The sequence below is a fragment of the Vicia villosa genome, linkage group LG5 (assembly GCF_029867415.1).
Source record: "Vicia villosa cultivar HV-30 ecotype Madison, WI linkage group LG5, Vvil1.0, whole genome shotgun sequence".
NCBI classification, from domain to species: Eukaryota; Viridiplantae; Streptophyta; class Magnoliopsida; order Fabales; family Fabaceae; genus Vicia; species Vicia villosa.
In genome coordinates, this window is record NC_081184.1 from 117,954,886 (window position 1) to 117,976,728 (window position 21,843).

The 21,843-nt window shown below is 35.6% G+C and overlaps 1 protein-coding gene across 3 annotated transcripts; it reads right to left on the reverse strand.

Annotated features, from left to right (window-relative positions):
• Positions 1 to 17,581: 17,581 nt before the first annotated feature.
• LOC131602172 (probable magnesium transporter NIPA6) lies at positions 17,582 to 20,943 on the reverse strand. Of its 3 annotated transcripts, none has more exons than XR_009283953.1 (10): positions 20,628 to 20,943; positions 20,349 to 20,405; positions 20,162 to 20,252; positions 19,906 to 20,066; positions 19,684 to 19,811; positions 19,229 to 19,366; positions 18,463 to 18,555; positions 18,229 to 18,346; positions 17,945 to 18,094; positions 17,582 to 17,841 (listed from the first exon to the last, which is right to left on the reverse strand). XR_009283953.1 is itself a non-coding variant. In XM_058874191.1 (9 exons), exons 1-9 carry the CDS (start codon positions 20,749 to 20,751, stop codon positions 18,000 to 18,002), a joined length of 1,005 nt encoding a protein of 334 aa, XP_058730174.1. In that variant the 5' UTR covers positions 20,752 to 20,943; the 3' UTR covers positions 17,582 to 17,999. The 3 variants fall into 3 exon arrangements, 1 of the variants encoding a protein (XP_058730174.1); XR_009283954.1 differs by having other exon boundaries at positions 17,940 to 18,094; XM_058874191.1 differs by having other exon boundaries at positions 17,582 to 18,094.
• Between the last annotated feature and the right edge of the window lie 900 nt (positions 20,944 to 21,843).

A 21,843-nucleotide genomic window follows, 5' to 3' on the forward strand; every position in this document is an offset into this window, starting at 1 on the left:
ATCTAAAGTTGATACCTCAGACGGTTCCAGAACGATCTAACATCGAAGATCTAAAGCTGATACCTCAGACGGTTCCAAGACGATCTAGCATCGAAGATCTAAAGCTGATACCTCAGACGGTTCCAGGACGATCTACCATCGCAGATCTAATGCTGATACCTCAGACGGTTCCAGAATGATCTAACATCACAGATCTAAAGTCGATACCTCAGACGGTTCCAAAACGATCTAACATCACAGATCTAAAGTCGATACCTCAGACGGTTCCAGAACGATCTACCATCAAAGATCTAAAGCTGATACCTCAGACGGTTCCAGAACGATCTACCATCAAAGATCTAAAGCTGATACCTCAGACGGTTCCACAATGATCAACTTCCAAAATCTAGATCGGAAGAACTTTGGACAAGTTCTGTAACAATCATCCTCCAAGACTTAAAGCGGTAACCTTGGACGGTTCCGAAACAGTCAACGCAAAGACTTTCAAATCCTTCATCAAGATATAATCAATGGATTCATTCTGATGAACAGACCATCAACACAATTGCCGGGTGGCATCTGAAAGCCCATCTCAGGTAATGTTTCAATCTGCCAACAACATTTCGCAGACGACATTCAAATGCAACTTCCAACATCTCTTCTAATCAAGGTAAGTGCAAATTTTCAGGGCATCTAAATATTCAATCATCTTCCACCTTCAGATTTCAGACAATCTCTTCAGGTTTAAGAAGATTGAATAGGGGCAACTGTTATACCCCAAAATTTGCCCGCATCTTTTTTCAAGAAAACTCCAATCTAAAAATAAAGAGTCTCACATAATCATGGATTTTTTATTTCAATAAATATCCTGACATGTGAAATACTTAGTTTTTAGAATTTTTTATACAGTATTTTGGCTTGCAGTTGAATTTATTCTTACGCAAACGCCAAATACTGTTTATTACTTCACACATGCTATTTATTTATTTACAGATAAATAGTACTGACACAATCGGTACAGAGTTAAATCTTTTGCAGGCGCAGAATCAGGAAACTCAGACTGTACTGGTAACAAGTAGATTATTATTTATTGTTTCCCATTAATTTTTGTACTATATTCCCTTATTTTCAAAAATCTTTTCAAATCTCTTTGTCAAAAAATCAAATCTTAACTTTATCCTATATATCTCTCTTTTTCCCAACACTATCATACACTTTCTTTCAAATCTTACTTCCACTCAAAATATTCCTTTTGTACGGAATCACTTCATTCCCCAACGTCTCTATCCTTCTTTCCATTCTATAAATACCTCTCATTTTTCCATAAAATCTCACATCAAATTCTAATTCATCTCTCAAATTCTTACTTCATATCCATCCTTTCTTCTTCCCCGACAAAATGGCGAAGTGGTGGGAAACGTGTTTTCTTATGGTCATCACTATTGCTACGGTGATCATGTCCTTTTTCTGTCTACATAGCCCGAAACACTGTGGACCTAGGATGCTTGCACTCCCAATCATCTACATGTTATTATTTGTAGCATGGGTTATTAATCGTCATTCTTAAAGTTTGCCGTATTTCTTATTTCTTAAATGTACCGTTTATTCGTCGTACTGTTCATTATAGTATGTAATGTTTGTACTGTCAGTATTAAATGTTGTACTATTTGTCATAATGTTGCTTAAATATTCAGATAATATTTTGTGTGTTTTCTGCCAGTTAAATATTCATTTTTCTGTGCATTAAATGATTTTCAGGATTATTATCGGTAATGTTGCTCGCGTACAGTAAATATTAGTTATTTATTATGTCTGTGTTTTTTAACAAGTCATGTAAATAAACTTTCATTTTTCACATAAAACAAAAACAACAAAAAGAAAATTAACTTGGACTGTTGATTTTTCACTCTAACTGCTACATTAACACCTGAACAGTCAGTTGACAGTCAAACTGCTGGCAGTACAATTCTCAGTGTTTTGTACCATCAATCAAATCAATCTTTCACAATTCAAAATTCCAAGATTTTTGTCCTAGAAGTCTTCTGAATATCACATGATTAGCAGAGACTAAACACTGCACAAAAATCAGGTACGCTTAACTATCTCCTACACAAACAGTCCCTGACTAGGGTTCTCTTGTTTTTACAGGAGAAACAAGTTTTTGAGACCTCAAATGGATTTCATGGACATCCATATATCTCAAAGTACCATCACACAAATTTTGAGACTTCAATTCACTCAGACGCACCGTCAGCAGCTCAAACAGTCAACAGACGGCCCGTTTGACCAAAAAAGTCAACAGACAGTCAAAAATGAATTTTTTTTGTCAAAGTCCATATTTTTTCAAAGGATTCATCATTTGATCATTGGATGATCATAATTCATCAAGGAAAGATCAAAAATCAACAAAACCCTAAGATTCAAAATTAGGGTTTTTGCCTGAAAAGTCAACTCAACTTTGACTGGTCATAACTCTCTCATACTTCATCCAAAAAATTCAAACCAAAGCTCATTTTGAAGGAAATTCAATTATCTTTCAAATGCAATTGATCCCATGGTCATCACATTCACCATTTGAAAAATATGAACAAAGACATTACAGGTCATTTTCAAAGTCAACAAAAAGACACTTTTTTTCAAAAGGACACACAAGGAGCATCAAAAATCATTTTGACATGAGACCAAAGGCATTGGTTAGAGGACTCTTTGAGGTTTCCAAAAAGTGCAAGATCTCCTTCCTATGACAAAAATTGAGGGATTTACACCTTGTTGAAGTTGGCTAAATTTTGGGAAAATGCATAAAACCAACATTGCTCAAAAATGTATTTTTTCCAAATGGGGCCAAGTTTTCATGGTTCAAACATGTTTGCCATGATATTATGGGCCTCCCACGACCAAGACAAAGCCCACACCATTTTTATCCATTTTTGGCTTAATTTTATCTTATTTTAAGATTAAATAAAAAGGAAAAATGGAAGGATAATGGATAGCTTATTTTCTAAGCTAAAGCCACCAAGGAATCTTCAATTATGCAGCAAGGAAGATACAAGGAAAGCCTAGAGCAAGAGTGTGGAAAAATCAAGCAATGGTTGCTTGAATTTTAAGCTTGAAAGTCAAAAATTCAACAAAGACAATTAAGGCTTCTTAGCTTAGTTTTTAAGCACTCCATGGCTTATATAAAGGCTAGCATACTCCAACAACAAAAGGGAGCACGAAATAGCAAAGGGAGATAGCAAGAAAACTCACAAAATTCTCACAAAAATCTCCAAACTTTGTAATTTTCATTTTCATATTTCCAATCAATATCAATACAAATAAACACTTCCAAACACTTCACAAAAAAAAGACACGAAATCATAGCCAGAATTCTGCTTGTAACACACTTGTAATCACTTAAATTTTTCAAAGAAATCTCATATTCGAATTTTGAATTCCAGTCACTTTCCATACAAACTAAACATTCTAATACCTTCCTCAAGCATCACTGAACATATTCCAATCATTTCTAAGTCTTGAAACCTCACAAATCGAGCTACACAAGCCACGGTTTGTTCAAACTAAAACCAACTTATATCTCATAACACAGGCATATCTAGCAAGATGTAGACATATATTTGTGTTTAGATTGAGGTCCTAGTCATTTCTGGAAACTTAATTGAAGTTTGGACACTCATACGAAGAACCACCATTTTAGGGTTCATAATTTCAAAATTAGGGCTTTCTGAAATAGGAAAAATCAAAGGTTCTAAGTGGTACCATTGAATTCGTATGGACTAGACGAATCAAATGGACATGTCGCGCCAAATTTATTTTCACGTTTGACCCTATTCGTTATTTTGCAGGTTTAGGCGGTATCTATTACAGCGCTTTTAGTATAAAAACGTTATTAAAGGTGCTGGCTGGAGGTTGAAGACGATGAGGTGTCTCCACCTCATTGGATAAAACGCGCGCGTGTTTTTTTATAAATAACCTATGATTCTGTGCTTTGCAGTCTATGCCTTTGCCATACGCCTCACTTCAATCACCTTCTGATCCACTTGTCAGCTCATCCTACGTCCCTGACACGCCAGTCCATACCATGGACTCTCCAATCAACCACATCTGATTAGTATCCTTTTATTTTCTATTTTGTTTTAATTTCTTTGTTAAATTAATTAAAAATAGTTTTAAAAATCCAAAAAATACACAAAAAATATTTTTAAGTTTCTAAAATAATGTTTTATTTTCTGATATAAAAATATTTTATTTTTCTTCATAATTTCAATATTTTGCATAATTAATTAGGTTATATTTATATATTTGCTTTTTAATTATTTTAACCAATCAAAAAATCATAAAAAATTGTTCTTTATATTAAATATTGTTTATATATTATAAGCTAATTTTGCACATATTTTGAATAATTTTCTCTTCAAGTTTTAATTATTTGTGTAATTATTTGTATAATTATGTATTAATTAACTTAATAAATTTTAAATCAATTTCAAAAAATTCAAAAAAAATTAGTTTTGTTTTAAAATTAATTAGCAAACATTTTGAACATATTTTGAACTTAATTTTTAGGTTTAAAATTTTATTTCCATCTTTTCCTCATTTTAATTTAATTAATCATGCATTAATTATAATTAAAATCAATCATAAAATATCCAAAAAAACATGTCTTTATTTTCTTGCAATTTAAATTCCTAGATAAATGTATAGGTTGCCAAAATTCATGTAAATAGCGTAGTTTACATTTCCCGCACAATCGATGTAATAGCGTAGATTTATTTTCCGCATTTTACATTTCCGCATTTTAAATTCCAGCATATATAAACTGCGTGTATGCCAAAGATAAAATTGAATCGTTAGATCACTAACTCCAAAAGATAAAATACCTGAATTCAAACACAATCACATTTGCACCTCTTAAGGTAACCCCTTTCTCATTCTTTTCAAAATCAAAGTCCAATTCTACTGTTTCGAGTACAAAATCGAACTTTTTGTTTATATCCGGTGAAAGGATAGATTTTTAAAGGAAATAGGATAAAGACCTTACAACTCAGGGTAGACCTCCTAATTTGCTTGCTCAAATCAAAACAAACAAAATTCTCATACACTATTGTTTTTCAAAATAAACTTTCCAAAAAAGACAATACTTTGTATACATCCAAACAAGGATCATTACGAAGTTAACGTTCTTTTTCCAAAAACATCTTTTGAAAGATAAAAACACTTTGTATACATCCGCACAAGGATCATTACAAATTCAATTTACAAAGGTATTTCAAATCACATGCAAATATTTCAGAGCAATTGAAAACAAGTGAGCTAAGCAAATTAAGAGCCCATGGATAACCAGGGATACAAAGGGTGCTAACACCTTCCCTTTGTATAACCTACCCCCTTACCCAGAATTTCTTAAAGGTCTTTTTTCTGTGTCTTTTATAAACCTTTCCTTAATTGGATAAAATAAAAGGTCGGTGGCGACTCTCTGAATTTTCAAAAATGCGAAAGCAGAAACAATAAAAAGAGTCAGTTCACGTATCTCTCCGCGAGAGGTATGGCCAGAAATGGAGGTCCACAGTTTGTCTTTTTGCTTATTCCATTATTACTGCATTGCAAACCAAAGTTTGTCAATTTAGAAGTTAATTGATTTTCAGCTGTGAAACGTATTGATTCGATAACATATCACTTCATCGTTAATCTCAATTATCTTGTGCTTTTGTCACATATACGACCCTTGCAATAACGGTCCAGAATAGACGCAAGTCGATTCAGAACCGCTTTCGCTTTAGTTCGAAATAATTCCGAAAAACTCTGTGAGATCTATTCACCCCCCCTCTAGATCCTCAGGCCAGCGTCTAACAAGTGGCATCAAGAGCTTGGTTAATTTCGTGCTACGTGAAACACTTATTGGAAAGATGGCTTCCGAACCTAAAGGGGCTCATAATAGAGCTCCAGTTTTCAACGGTGAAAACTACGACTATTGGAAGGATTGTATGTGTGTCCATATCAATGCAATTGATAGGAACATCTGGACAGCTATTATTAATGGTCCCTTTCAGATCACCATAACAAATGCAGCTGGTGCAGTTGTCCCAAAACCAGAAAATACTTGGAATGCTGAAGATGAAAAGAGATATGCATACGATTGGAAAGCGAGAAACATTCTAATCTCAGCTCTAGGAGTTGATGAATACTATCGCGTTTCCCATTGTAGATCCGCTAAAGCTATGTGGGACACATTGCAAGTTGCCCACGAGGGAACGGATGATGTCAAACTAGCTAGGATCAATACGTTAACTCAAGAGTTCGAACTGTTCCACATGGAAGATGGTGAATCCATCGAAAACATGCAGAAGAGATTCGTTCACCTGAAAAATCGGTTAAATTCTCTTGATAGACCTGTTTCCAATGCAGTTGCTACTAACAAAATCTTAAGATGTTTGAACAAGGAATGGCAACCCAAGGTTACAGCAATAAAGGAAGCAAATGATCTAAACACCTTAGACATTACCACTCTCTTTGGTAAACTAGAGGAACATGAACAACACCTTAAATGCCTTGACATGCATGAGAAAAGGGCAAAGAAAGAAAAGAACATGGAGAAAGAGGTAGAGAAGAAGTCAATAGCTCTAAAGGCTTCAAGCACCAGGACCTCAAGACAAGAGCTAGAGGATAGTGATACAAGTGATGACGAAGACTCTGATGATGAGGAAATGGGACTGTTTGTGCGAAGATACAACAAATATCTAAAGAAAAATGGAGCAAAACATTCTGACAAAGGCTTGATCAACTTTAGAAAGCAATCAAACAAGTTCAAACAAGATGACAACAACAAAGGAAAAATCAAAGGCCCTTGCTTTAATTGTGGGAAAGCCGGTCACTACAAACCGGATTGTCCATACCTTAAGAAGGAAAAAGAGAAGAACCAAAGCAAAGGTCATAACAAATCTAAGAGAGCCTACATAGCATGGGAAAGTGATTCATCTAGTGAAAGCTCATCAAGCGATGAAGAAGAATCAGCAAACCTATGTTTTATGGCTCATCAACACAAGAAAAAGAAAGTTGTAAGTCATCTTAAACCTGAACTCGTAGATAAGGTATCTCATTCTCAACTAAAACTTGCTTTTGAAGAATTACATAGAGATGCAATTAAAGCTTTCAAACTTTTGGCCTCAAATAAGAAAATCTTTTCATATCTTGAATCAAAAGTTGAGAAAACCGAAAAGGATATGGAAGCTTTAAAACAATCTATGCTAGACATTCAAAAGGATAAAGTTGAAATAGATCCTACATCATGGTTTGGTTGTGAGACATGTCACATTTTGCAAAAAGAAGTAAGAGATCTAAAAGCCAAGTTAGACAAGGCTCTACAACCAAAAGTGACTTTTGCGGTTGATCCAAATAAGTTCAAAAGATCGTATACTCCTTTATATAGTAAATACACTTTTGTACCAAAAGTATCAACTAGCAAAACAACATATTCTCATCATATTACCTGTCATTATTGTTGCAAAAAGGGTCATACCATTGAAAAATGCAAATTTAGGAGAATTTTAGTTCCTAAAGGAGTATTTCAATGGTTGCCTAAGTGCAACAAATTGTGTACTCACTACCAAGGACCCAATGAAAATTAGGGACCTCCCTCTCTAAATTAATCTTGCAGGAAAAGTGTCTTGACATTGCCGAAAGGTTGTGGTTCCTTGATAGCGGATGTTCAAGACACATGACGGGAGACCTATCTCTTTTCGTTGAGTTTCAAGTAAAGAAAAAGGGGTATGTCACCTATGGAGATAACAATCGGGGAGCCATACTTGGTAAAGGAAGTGTAGGTAACCCTTCTACCACGACTATAACTGATGTGCTGCTAGTAGAAGGCCTTAAACATAATCTTTTAAGTATAAGTCAATTGTGTGACAAAGATTTTAAAGTAATGTTTACAAATTCTGGCTGCACAATAGATCATACTAAGAAAAGAGACATTATGTTTAAGGGCTTAAGAGTAAACAACATCTACATGCTAAACTTGGATGAGGTATCTAAGTCTAGTACCAAGTGTCTAATTGCTCTAGGCGAAGACTCATGGCTTTGGCATAGACGTCACGCCCATATAAATTTTGACTTACTTAATAAAGTTGTCACAAAAGATTTAGTAATCGGCTTACCTAAAATGAAGTTTTCAAAAGATCATCTATGTGATGCTTGTCAAAAGGGAAAGCAAACAAAAATCTCTTTTAAATCAAAGAACGTGGTTTCAACATCACGCCCGCTTGAACTACTTCACATGGATCTCTTTGGCCCTTCAAGGACTAAAAGCATAGGTGGAAACACCTATGGTTTTGTCATTGTCGATGATTACTCTAGATTTTGTTGGACAATCTTTCTCCCTAGTAAGGATCAAACTTTTCCAGCTTTCACACAATTTGCAAGATTATGTCAAAATAAAATGAACAACAAAATAGTTGCAATTCGAAGTGATCACGGTGGAGAGTTTGAAAACTATCTTTTTGAAAAATACTGTGATAAACATGGAATTGAGCATAACTTTTCAGCTCCTAGAACACCACAACAAAACGGAGTGGTTGAACGTAAAAATCGGGTTCTAGAGGAGCTGGCAAGAACAATGCTGAATGAGGGTAATCTACCCAAGTATTTCTGGGCTGACGCGATTAGCACCGCATGTTATGTTTTGAATAGGATAATAATACGTCCTATACTGAACAAAACTCCCTATTAATTACTAAAAGGTAGAAAACCAAATGTATCTCATCTCCACGTATTCGGTTGCAAGTGTTTTGTCTTGAACAATGGTAAGGATAATCTTGGTAAATTCGATGCTAAAGCTGATGAGGGCATATTCCTTGGTTACTCACAATCTAGCAAAGCATATCGGGTATACAATAAGAGATTACTTATAGTAGAAGAGTCAGTACACGTGTCTTTTGATGAATCTTATACAAAATATGTCGAGAAAGGTCTTTCGTTTAATGGTGCAGGTCCATCCACTGAAGACATTGTCAAAGATAAGGAAGACGAGAATGAAAGTATTGTAAAGAAAGATGCTGAGAAAGAGAAAGATGAGTCTCATGATGAAAATGAAAAGGAAAGCATCTCAAATAATGAAGAACTTCCTAAGGCTTGGACAAATGTGAAAGACCATCCAATTGACAACATAATAGGAGACATCTCAAAAGGCGTTATAACACGCTCAAAGATAAGTAACTTCTATCATTATTTTGCTTTTGTTTCACAAGTTGAGCCGAAAAACGCTAAGGACGCATTACTTGATGAGCATTGGCTAATGGCCATGCAAGAAGAATTAAACCAATTTAAACGGAATGATGTTTGGGACTTAGTCCCTCATCTGGGAGATCATCAAGTAATTGGCACTAGATGGGTTTTTCGTAACAAACTTGATGAAAACGGCGTTATTACTAGAAACAAAGCTAGATTAGTTGCCCAAGGTTACAATCAAGAGGAAGGTATTGATTATGAAGAGACATACGCTCCTGTAGCACGTCTCGAAGCTATTCGCCTCTTACTTGCCTATGCTTGTTCAAAAGACTTCAAACTATTCCAAATGGATGTTAAAAGTGCCTTTCTAAATGGCTACATAAATGAAGAGGTCTATGTTGCTCAGCCACCCGGCTTTGAGAATTACATGTATCCAACTCATGTTTATAAGCTGAAACATGCTCTATGCAGTCTTAAACAAGCCCCTCGGGCTTGGTACGAACGATTGAGTAAATTTCTTCTTAGCCAAGGGTACTCTAGGGGTAAAGTTGACACTACTCTCTTTATTAAAAGAAAAGATAAAGATGTTCTCTTAGTTCAAGTATATGTAGATGATATTATATTTGGGTCGACTAATGCAAAACTTGTCAAAGATTTTTCTAAGCTTATGCAGAGCGAATTTGAGATGAGTCTCATGGGTGAGCTAAATTTCTTCCTTGGCCTACAAATCAAGCAACTCAGTCATGGAACGTTTGTGAGTCAAACTAAATACTGTACAGAGCTGCTCAAAAGATTTGGAATGAGTGAAGCGAAGGAGATTAACACACCTATGGCAACAAATACTAACCTAGACAAAGATGAGAAAGGTAAAGAGGTTGATGTAAAATTGTACCGAGGTATGATAGGTTCACTATTGTATCTTACCGCCTCAAGACCAGACATTATGTTCAGTGTGTGTATGTGTGCAAGATATCAATCTTGTCCAAAAGAATCTCACCAAAAGGCTGTCAAAAGAATTCTGCGCTATTTACGTGGAACTACTACCTATGGCCTATGGTATCCAAAGGGAAATGACTGCTACTTGGTAGGTTTCTCCGACTCAGATTTTGCTGGCTGCAAATCCGATAGAAAAAGCACCAATGGAACATGTCATCTATTCTCAAATTCATTGATAAGTTGGCATAGCAAGAAACAAGTATCGGTTGCATTATCTACTGCTGAGGCAGAATATGTAACTGCAGGGAGCTGTTGTGCGCAGATATTATGGCTCAAGCAACAACTTCTGGACTTTGGTATTAAGCTTGATCGTATACCTATCATGTGCGACAACACAAGTGCCATAAACTTGAGCAAGAATCCTGTCCTACACTCACGAACCAAACATATTGAAATAAGGCATCACTTCCTAAGAGATCATGTAGATAAAGGAGACGTTATATTTGAACATGTAGAGAGCAAGAAGCAACTAGCTGACATATTCACCAAACCTCTGGCAACGGAGCAATACTTCAACATTCGTAGGGAATTAGGGATACTAGATATCTCTAATTTGGGCTAATTACGTTTGTTTCTCTTAAAGTTATTCCTTTACTTTATATCTATATAATGATTATTCTCAAGCTAACATTTCTCTTAGTGTAAAGGTAGTTCTTCATCAAGCCAGACATCATTCCACATTGACTAAAGGCTTCCATAAACGGTGACACCTACACATTGAGAAGACGGTAACATGATTGTTGTTTACTTCCAAAAATATCATTGATACTATAATATGCTATCAATTAACATGCTTATAGTGACTTCATACATATATATCTCTTGCTCATGTATGTGTTTAGTCTTTAATCATAGCATATCATATTCTAAACATACAAGCAAGTAACTAGACATTAGCACATCTCATAAAGCGGATTTTCTCAAATTTTGGGAATTTAGGTCAACCTACTCTGCCTCTGAGTCGACCTACACAAGTCATTTTTCAGCTTACAAACTAAAATGCCCAGTTACATCGACCTACCCTTCTTTTAGGTCGACCTAATCTGCGTCATTTTAAAGGCTTGTCTGTTAGGTCGACCCAGCACCAAATTAGGTCGACCTACTGCTACAAAATTTCAATTTCTCTATTATTATGCTCATTTGCTACATGCTTTATGTACACAGTTTTTTTTTGCATATTATGTCTGTTGGAATGGCCTTTTATACCTTTTTTTACTACCTATCTCTTATATACTACTATGAATGCTCGAGTTTTATCTATGTTTCTCTCGTTACTCTCCTCTTCTATTTCGTTGTATCTCTTTTGATGTTGTCAAAGGGGGAGATAGATGTCGAGTGTACGGGGGAGCTCAGCTGAGTGTACGGGGGAGCTTTTACCACTTATTGCTAAAGCTTCTACTACCGGTTTGCCATCATCAAAAAGGGGGAGTATGTGAATACAAGATCACACTCACAAAGATGTTTTTGATTCATGGCAAACTCAACAAGCATACAAGCAACAAGGAACAAGCAGAAGAACTCAAAGAAAAGCAAGCATTGATCACTTATGACAGAGCAGGTCGACCTACTATACATATAGGTCGACTCAACACAAGCAAAACAAGAAGAATGCAGAAAAGCAGTAGTTAGGTCGACCTACTGTCAACCTAGGCCGACCTAAAATGGAGAAAATTCCATACACTTCTGCTAGATCGACCCACACATCAACTAGGTCGACCTAAATTGAAGAAATGTCCCAAAACGCACTTGAAGAGAATTCTGGTCGACCTACTTCCCTAACAAGTCGACCTAACTGGGAGTAAATATCATTCAAAACTAATGCACCTCTGCTAGGTCGACCTAAGCACTACAAGAGGTCGACCTAATTGATCAAAAATGCCAAAATTTCTGGTTTTCTCTGCTCCAACTGATAAGCTCTCATATATATTGTCCAAGGTTCAATTATTGAAATCAACACCAACGACTGAAAGATACACAAAGTCTTCTCATCTTCGTTCTTCATCATCTCCAACACAATTACACATAATCATTCTTGCGTTGAGGGTTAGTGATCGAGTTCGATAACGTCCATGGAACGGAATTGAAGATTCCTAGTGGGTGAAGATTTGTGGGGTTTTTGGTGAATAAAATCCGAGGGTTTTGTCCTCCAAGATAGGTGTTTCTTGGGGGTTTTTATCAAGAGGTTTCATCGAGGATCCATCTGAGTGTGAAGATTGAAGAACAAGGGTTCAAGGCAATTCAAGACACTGCAGAAAAGGGATCAAGTGAAGCTCTTGGATCACCTTGATCTGGCTCAAGATTAAGGGGGAAGAAGATTCAAAGGATCGACAAATTCGCTTTATTGTTTATCGCTTTGCTTTCTTCTTTGTATAAACTGCTTTCAACATTAATGGAAGATTTCCCAATTTCAATTTGGAATTGGGGGCAGACGTAGTCGTAGCGAGGACGATCGACGAACTGCCTGAACAAATATCGTGTTCTTGTCGCTTTTATCTTTTCATTTACGTTCTGTTCATATTTGGTCATAATTGCAAAATTGATTAACGATTCAAGTGTTAAAATTGTGAATTAAGGTTTTGCATAAACATCACAATTCACCACATCTTGAATCATCATCAATTTGAACATTATCACCAAGTGTTTGTCTTTTTGCTTATTCCATTATTACTGCATTGCAAACCAAAGTTTGTCAATTTAGAAGTTAATTGATTTTCAGCTGTGAAACGTATTGATTCGATAACAGATCACTTCATCGTTAATCTCAATTATCTTATGGTTTTGTCACATATACGACCCTTGCAATAACGGTCCGGAATAGATGCAAGTCGATTTAGAACCGCTTTCGCTTTAGTTCGAAATAATTCCGAAAAACTCTGTGAGATCTATTCACCCCCCTCTAGATCCTCAGGCCAGCGTCTAACAGAGCGAACCAAGCACATCGATGTGAGGCTGCATTTCTTCAGAATGGTAATCGAGCGTGGAGAAGTCCACGTGCTGAAGGTTTTGATAGATCATAATGTTTTTGATATTATCACCAAGACCTTGCCAAGTTGCAAGTTTTTCCACTGTATGCAGTTGATAAAGCTGCAAGAAGAAAGCTAGTTTGTTCCCTTGATGTTATAGAGTTTGTTCCAAGATGGAGATCTGTGAGATATTTGATCGAACTCTAGTATGGTCGAATGGTAGCTTCTTGGTTCAAAAATTTGAAGGGATATTAGCATATCATTGAAATCTGTTTGCATGCTATAGTCAAAGGCTTGCATTGCCGTAGTCGAAGTATGCTCAAGTATGCAGTAGTCAAAATGCTAGGATTGTTAGCATGTCGAATTTTGCTTGTTTTTCAAGCCCAATTGTTTAAGTTAACTTGTTCCCTAAGTTAGATTGTGTAATGGGTATGTGTAAAAGCTCATTAGTTTAGTATGTTAGTTTTATTATAAATAGCATATTAGTCTCTCATCATTACAAACTGTAAATTCTAATTAGGGTGAGAGAGGTTATTTGTTATTCTGTAACACTTGTAATCTTATTTCAAAGAGAAAGTAAAGAATAAAAGTTTATAACCAATTTCATTATGTTCTTCTTGCTTCCCTCTTTCCTACCCTTGTGGGTTTCTTGCCAAAAAAGAAACCTATTATACTTTGTTTTTGGCACCGATTTCACAACAGCGCCAAACTAAACTACGGGTAACAATATTCAATAAAACATACAGTCGTTGACCCGAGCTTAAAAAATTTCCTTTTACACACGAATGAAATTTTCTTTAACTCGTTTATCTACAAAACAATATCATTATTTTGGACAAAATAAAATAAAGTTGGTTGACTGAAAAAAATACAATGTTTGGAAAAATTAGGGTATGACACAAACAATTTTTTTTGCATGCAAGAGGATGCGCTAATGTTGATGGCGCATGTACTCTAAATTTAACCCACCCGTCAAGGCCTATCGTGCATGCACTAGTGTCATGCCAATTTTATGAGCGCGTGCTTTTGGAACTTAAGAGCAACCATCAGTAACCCTAGTGCCTATGTGTATTTGGTTATTTTTTAATTAAATTAATAACAAAATAATAATAAAAAATGTTAAATAAAAAATGAAATTCTAATTTTATTCTATAAAATATAATTACACAACAATTTGAGAAAATTTTAATGACTCTCTCGATTGTAACGCCCACTAGTTCCACACCCTATCACATTTGCTTGTCGTCGAGGCCTCTCACGATTTCCCTAGGGTGTTTAGGGTCTCCTAGTATTCGCTTGAACCTAAGGTGTCTGGTGCAAGGTTCCTGGATATTAATGTTATCTAAAAAATTGTTGATCATATCACCCTAGTAGCTCGCGAAGCCGTAATGGAGTTTGGTGCCCATATCCTCGTAGTTGGGTCGTGTTGATTAGGTTACGTGCGGGAGGATGGTTGGTTGAATTGTGACATTGATATTTTTGGAAACGTTGCAATAGTTGTTGTGGTGTTTGATAGGCATGTGTTGGTTGGGTGCTTTGGCGATATGATATTAGGGTGCTTTGATGGTGTAATTTTTGGGGTGTATATTGGTTGGGTGTTATGGTATGATGTGGTGGTATCGTATACCTCATTGGCATATGGTTGTTGGTATGTATCATGTTCTTGGTTTTGTGTTCGGGTGTGTGGCATAAATTGGTCGCGGGTTCGGTAATGTTGTGGGGTTGATTATTGGGTGTATGTGATTTGGTAATGTTGTGGGCTTGAATGTGTCGCACGCTTTTCACCATCTTTAATGTCTCCGTCTAACCAACGAATCAAGCTCCTCTCAAGATGCTCAAATTTCGCAGGGTTCTAAAGTTAAATCTTTATCGTAGACTTTATTGGCAAATAAAAAAGTTGAGCATTTCTTTTAATAATGTGAGACATTTTGAAGAAAGATTTAAGAATAAAATGAGAAGGTGAGTGGCAAATGGTGGAGAATGAATAAGCTATTTATAAAAAAACCATTACAACATAGGTGTTAGGAGGACTGATGCTTCCTCTTAGGGAAGCAATGCACGTGGCAGAGGGAATGATGCTTGCTCTTAAAAATACAAAGCATGCTTCATATGCATTGATATGACAACACTCCATGCGCCAAAGGCAATGATGCACGCGTCACATGTAATGACGTAAACACTCGCAGACGCGAAAAAATGAAATGGTCACATCGAGTCTATCTACATGTAATATCGTCGAGTTAAACTAACCGTCGCAGATCATTTATCGTAGCTAAAAATACATAGATAAAAAGACTTAAACTGATTGAAACGCGGTCGTGCACTAATACAGAAAAAATTAAATGAGCGCACCAAACTAAACTTTGTGTAATATTATTCAATAAAACATACAGTCGTTGGCCCGAACTTAAAAAAAAATGGTTCGCTGATTTTACACGCTTATCAAAATTGCTTCAATTGGACTGTCTGCAAAACTGTATCATTATTCTGAACAAAATAAAATAAAGTTGCTTGAGTGAAAAAATACAATATCTGAAAAAATTAGGGTACGACACAAACAAACAAATTTCGCGTGCAGAAGGATGTACCAATTCAACACATGCGTCAAAGCCTCTGACGCGTGCACTAGTGTTATGCCAATTTTATGGGTGCATGCTTTTGAAACTTAAGAGCAAGCGTCAACACCCATGGTGCTTATGTGTATTCGTTATTTTTTTAATTAAATTAATAATAAAATAATAATAATAAATGTTAAATAAAAAAATTAAATTCTAATTTTATTTCATAAAATAGAATTACACAACATTTGAGAGAATTTTAATGGTCTGCTCGATCGTAACACCCATTGGTTCCACACCCTGGTGCATTCGCTTGTCGTCGAGGCCTCTCACGATTTCCTAAGGTGTTTGGGGTCTCCTAGTATTCCCATGAACCTGAGGTAATTGGTGCAAGATTCCTGGAATATTTGTGTTATTTAACAAATCGTTGATCATATCTCCCCATTAGCCTGCGATGTCGCAATGGAGTTTGGTGTCCTTGTCCTTGTAGTTGGGCCGTGTTTGTTGGGTTATGTGTGTGCGGGTGGTTGGTTGAATTGCGACACAGATTCATTTTAGAAATGTTGGAATGGCTGTTGTGGTGTTTGATAGACATGTGATGGTTGGATGCTTTGGCGGTGTGATGTGTTTTAATAGTGTGATGTTTGGGTGTATATTGGTTGAGTGTTATGGTAGGATGTGGCGGTATCATATGCCTCATCGGTATATGATTGTTGGTATGTGTCATGTTCTTGGTTTCGTGTTTGGGTGTGTGGCATGAATTGGTCGTGGGTTTGGTAATGTTGTGGGGTTGGTTGTTGGGTGTATGTGATTCGGTAGTGTTATGGGTTTAAGTGTCTCACATTCTTTTCACCGTTTTGAATGTCTCTGTCTAACTAACAAATCAAGCTCCTCTCAAGATGCTTGAATGTCTCAATGTTTCAAAGTCAGATCTTGATTGGAGGCACTGGCGGAAAAAAAAGTTGAGTATTTCTTTTAATAACGTGAGACATTTAAGAATGAAATGAGAAGATGAGTGGCAAATGATGGAGAATGAATGAGCTATTTATAAATAAAAAAACAATTGCAACATAGGCGCCATGAGGAATGCAAGCAATGCATGCGATATAAGGAATGGCGTTTGTTCTTAAAAACACAAAGCACGCGTCATATTAGGGATGGCAATGGGTAGGTAATAGTACTCGTACTCATATCTGCGATTTGAAAAAATCCTCCTACTCAAGCCCGTATCCGCGTGGGCACTAATGTTTGTACCCGTATCTTATGGATACCTCAATATCCGTCTCCGTGCCCGTTTACCCACGTTTGTAATAAAATTAAATCGATTAATTCTAAAATATCATATAATTTTACACTATGAATTTTTTTTCTTCAAATTTAAATGTAGTAGAAAACAATTGAAAATTGATCATTAATACATTTTATGCACAACTACATAGCAGTTAAGACTAATCTCGTGAATTTAAATTTAACATTTTTTTACTAACTTGAAAAACTTTCTCATCTCATCCAAATATTCTTAAATACTCTAGTATTCTATTCGGTTTATAAACACATGTTCACACACACATTCTATCGGTGAGGAGGAATAAATAAATATGCAACGCAAAAGCTAGTTATAGTCGCCACATGTATATTTTGGTGCGCATAGCACACAAAGCTTCGTCAACCATAATTATCATTAGGTCATCTTTATTTGCTAATGCTTTTGAGTATCGAGTCTTAGACACACATTATTCTAAAAGATAGGTGAGAAAATAATTTTCAACGAACTGATCCATTTACAGAATATCAAAAGAATGCAATCTTCAACATTTAAATGGGAAGTATACAACGAATCAGTATAATTTCTCACATCCAATAAAATGAAAAATATATCCAATTATTAAATGAGAAAATATATAGAGATTGAACCATATAAACAATTTCTCACTTTCTACACAAATATTATATTGACTACCATGAAGAATAACATACAACAAGATCAGTCCAAAAATCTGAGTTGTTGCAATTAGACAGCAGCACCAGTTGAGTTGGAAAATGATTCAGCCGTCAAATCACAATTCCCGGGTCACTCGTGTTTTGAGATGACTCCAGAAAATAATAGTTACATTCACAGCAGCAGCCTGCAAAGAAATGGTCAGAAAACTATAGTATCATGGAGAGCTTGAATTCAAACTCTACCGTGAAATACAATCAGTTCCCAATTCATCCACATCATTACCATACCATGGGCAGGCACGTCTATATAATAAGTTCTCTTCCATCAACCCTAAAAGGAATGTCAATTCTCACGATCATCTGACCCATTAATAACAATCAGATGTTCATCCTCAACACACTTTGTCGAATCTTCATCGATAAACCATGTCAGGGCCCCTGCGCCAAATAATGAACATACCACCACTTCATGAGGTTCAGTTATTATAGAAAAAATCACTTTGGTTCATGAGATATTCAACTAATGCATTGGCAAACACATGGAAACTGATTGAAAGTAACATGTCTTATACCTTTCCTAGTAGACTCTTCCTGATCTTTAGTCCCGTGCAAAATTATTGTTCCTGTCAGAACAGTGATAAACCCACATATCTCAGAGGCTATGCTACTGATATCCTGACCAGACCAATCCTGCAAGGGAAAACAGCGGAAAAAAACAGTCAAGCTTTTCAGATTCTAGAGCTCAATAAATGAAAAGTTTGATACATCACCAAAAGAATCCAAAAGACATGAATAGATTATCATACCTTGAACATTATTGCACTGGCAATAATAGTAAGAGTTGTGAACATCACATAATATACAGGAGATATAATTGTTGCATTGAATGTATCTAGGGCCTGAAATATAGTTGCATAGAGAAATAATGTAAGCTCAAGATTCATTAAAAGAATACGGAGCTATATCTTATTGATATAACACAGGTGGACAATAAGAAAATTGGTGTATGCAGGAACTGATACATATCAATTGAAAACATTACTGCCACCATGTTCCTCGGTTTGCAAAACTACATAAATACAGACAGAAAGAACTGTTCACAAAATTGCATTTTAAGTTTCTAAGTATTAGTTGTAATAGACTGCATCATGTTTTTGCAATTCGGTTACCTATTATTATCGACACGCTCCTGGATGAAAACCCTTACTAGATTGTTTTAGTTATTATGCAGATTGGAAGGGAAGGACTTCTCACTTGCAATCCATCAGTTTATAGACACATGAGTTTTACATTGATTTTTGACTAACTTAATTTAAAGAGATTGGCTCTTTTGCTATCGATGTTAAAACTAGAAGAGCCGCAGTGTAACTGAGCTTTCATAAGTTTTCATTATAGAAAACAACTGAAAAATAGAAGAGGCCTTGCCTCCTGGAACCACACTAGTGTAAGAAATAATGCATCAAAACAAGGTCAAGCTTGCAAATTTGCCTCCATCGTATTGCATTAAATGATAAATAATGAATCATTTCAGTTATAATTTGCACCTACTCAGTTTCAAAATTCTGCACTCACCTTGTTAAGGTAATTCAACTGTGTAATGACGCATATTATGGCCACTGTAACAAAAAACCAAGTCTGAGGATAACCTATTTGATTTATTCCATCAAGTGTTAGCTTTATTGCAATTCCAATGGCTTTGATGCTCACAACCTGAATCACAATTAAAAAATCATTGATAAGCAGACTAAATTACAGTTAGTTAGTGCATGCACTGAACTTCAACGAGACACTGCTGTCAAATAGTATCTACAGCATCACAGAATTTGGACAAACCAGCATTGTTCTACAATTCTCTATTTACACAGTATCGTCAAATAGAATCACTGTAGCACAGCAGAATTTAAACAAACCGCTATTTTCCTCAATCCATCAATGCCAACACTAATACTCCTCTATAACTTTGTAGCGTAGCAGAGTATGTCATACGAGACTTCCTTCTAAATGATTAATGTTATAGACATAATTACCGTAAGTGAGCCCATTAATGAACAGATTCCCAAGTAGACCAGCATATTTTTCTGTCCATAGCGAGGTTCAAAATTTAAAATCAGGACCAAAACTACCGAAACTGCTGCGACGGCATAAATCATAAATTCTGTTGAAAAGGAAAACGATAGAAAACATTAATTAAAGACTGAACATGAATTTAATTTAAGAGTAATAAAAAATGGGAAATACCGTCAACCAACCTGGTTGAGTGGCTAATTCCCATATTTCTTGGACAGAATTTGGCGTATGTTCTTGTGGTGCATGAATGACTATAACAACCGATCCCACAATACAAGATATACATCCCAATACTCCCATCTTCTGAAGCCGTTCGTTCAACAAGAAGTGAGCCAAAACAGAACTAGCAATATATACTGGATCCGTTAATTGAGCCGGTCTGCATTAAAATCACTACACTCAACCAGAATTTTCTAATTTTTTAAATCAAATCTGTACCTGACAATAATGCTAAGCGCGCCGAGAGGAGTAACCAGAACCGCCGGAGCATAAATATAAGCAACAAAATTAGCAGCTTCCCCAGTAATCACTGCAAGCAAACAGTTAAAGATCCGTGAAAATTTCATTTCAAAAAACTAAAACCTACTACCAGAGAGAGAGAGAGAAAACAAATAGCTATACTAACTTGTTACCATGCCAACCCACCAAAGTGGCTCTAGTAAATAAGCATGACCACCAACCCCTGCAAAATTAATTACGTTATGGATCTGATCTCAATCAAGTATCGCTACACAAAATTCCTTGATCATTATTAAATGCCTTAGGTAAAATAACCGACACTCCGATTCTGTAACTGAATCGGAAAACAGTAATGTAATTGCTTGAAATTGAAAACTGAACACAAATAACTAACAAAAAGAAAGCTGAAAATGTTAGGTTGTATAAGAAAGATGAACCGATTAACCTGCACGAGTACCGCGTGCAGCGGCGCGTTTAAGGCCTTTCTTCTTCAAGATGAAGCTAGCACCGATGAATGCACTGGAGCACACGGCAAGTATCAATCCTTTGTAATTCTCTGAAACTCCCATTGCTATAGCTATCTTCGATTCGGTTGTTGAATTTGCTTGCTTCGATTTCCCGCCAAAACGAGATCGAATGAATTGAGGAGGGAGTGAGTGAGTGAGTGATCAGAGAGAATGAAGCGAACGCTTCATTGACTCGGAATCTGGTGAATGATGACTCGCGAGAAGGTAGCTACAGATGAAGAGGAAAATACACTTTATTCTATTTTATTTTTATTTTTTATTGATGATATTTTAATTAATTAATGATTTAATAATAAAATAAAATAGTCCTTTGCTTTTCAGAAGGTTCCGCGGATATAGCTCGGGTCTGATTCTCTGCCTTGCGATATATCCGCCTTCGGATGCGCCTCTTTGTTTATCCTTGTGATCATGGTGATGATCATGGAATATGCGTCTTTTTGACTAAAAGTTTCAAACTAAAATCCAAAGTCATAGCTAGTGTAACGGTAAATGTCTACTAATATATGTTTTTTTTTTTTTTTTGAGAAATTAAAAAATTTACAAGTGTTGAAATGTTTGTTTAGATTGGATTGATAGATTTATACAAGAATACATTGTCACAAATTATAAAATATTTGAGAGGTGCTATTCATACACAAAAAATCATACACCTATACTTATCCGGGATAGAATATAGCAAGGACAAACATTCATTTGTATTGTAAAAAGTAAAAATTAATTATTAAATCTAATTAAAAAAATTAAACCGTATAAAAATATGGTGCAGTTGTCATGTTCAGTGTAAAAATATCATTTTTAAAAATATTTTGGTTATTTTACACTAATTAAGAAATACAATTATTATTTTATGAGAAATTAAAATAACGGATAATTTTATAAATTTTTTTTCCAATATATTGACAAAAAGTCATTGCGAAATAATTTATAATTTAGAATAAATATTTTTAATAAAGTAATTTGGAATTTGGAAGATAGCGACTATTTGAAAGGAATGGTTTAAAAAAATAATTTAATTAGATGTGATGAAATTCAATCTCACTTTTGTCGCTAGCCTCTCATGACAAGCTAGCCATAAAGTGAAAAGGGATGTAGGTCTTGTCACATTCTTATACATGATACCCCTTTAATCCACCT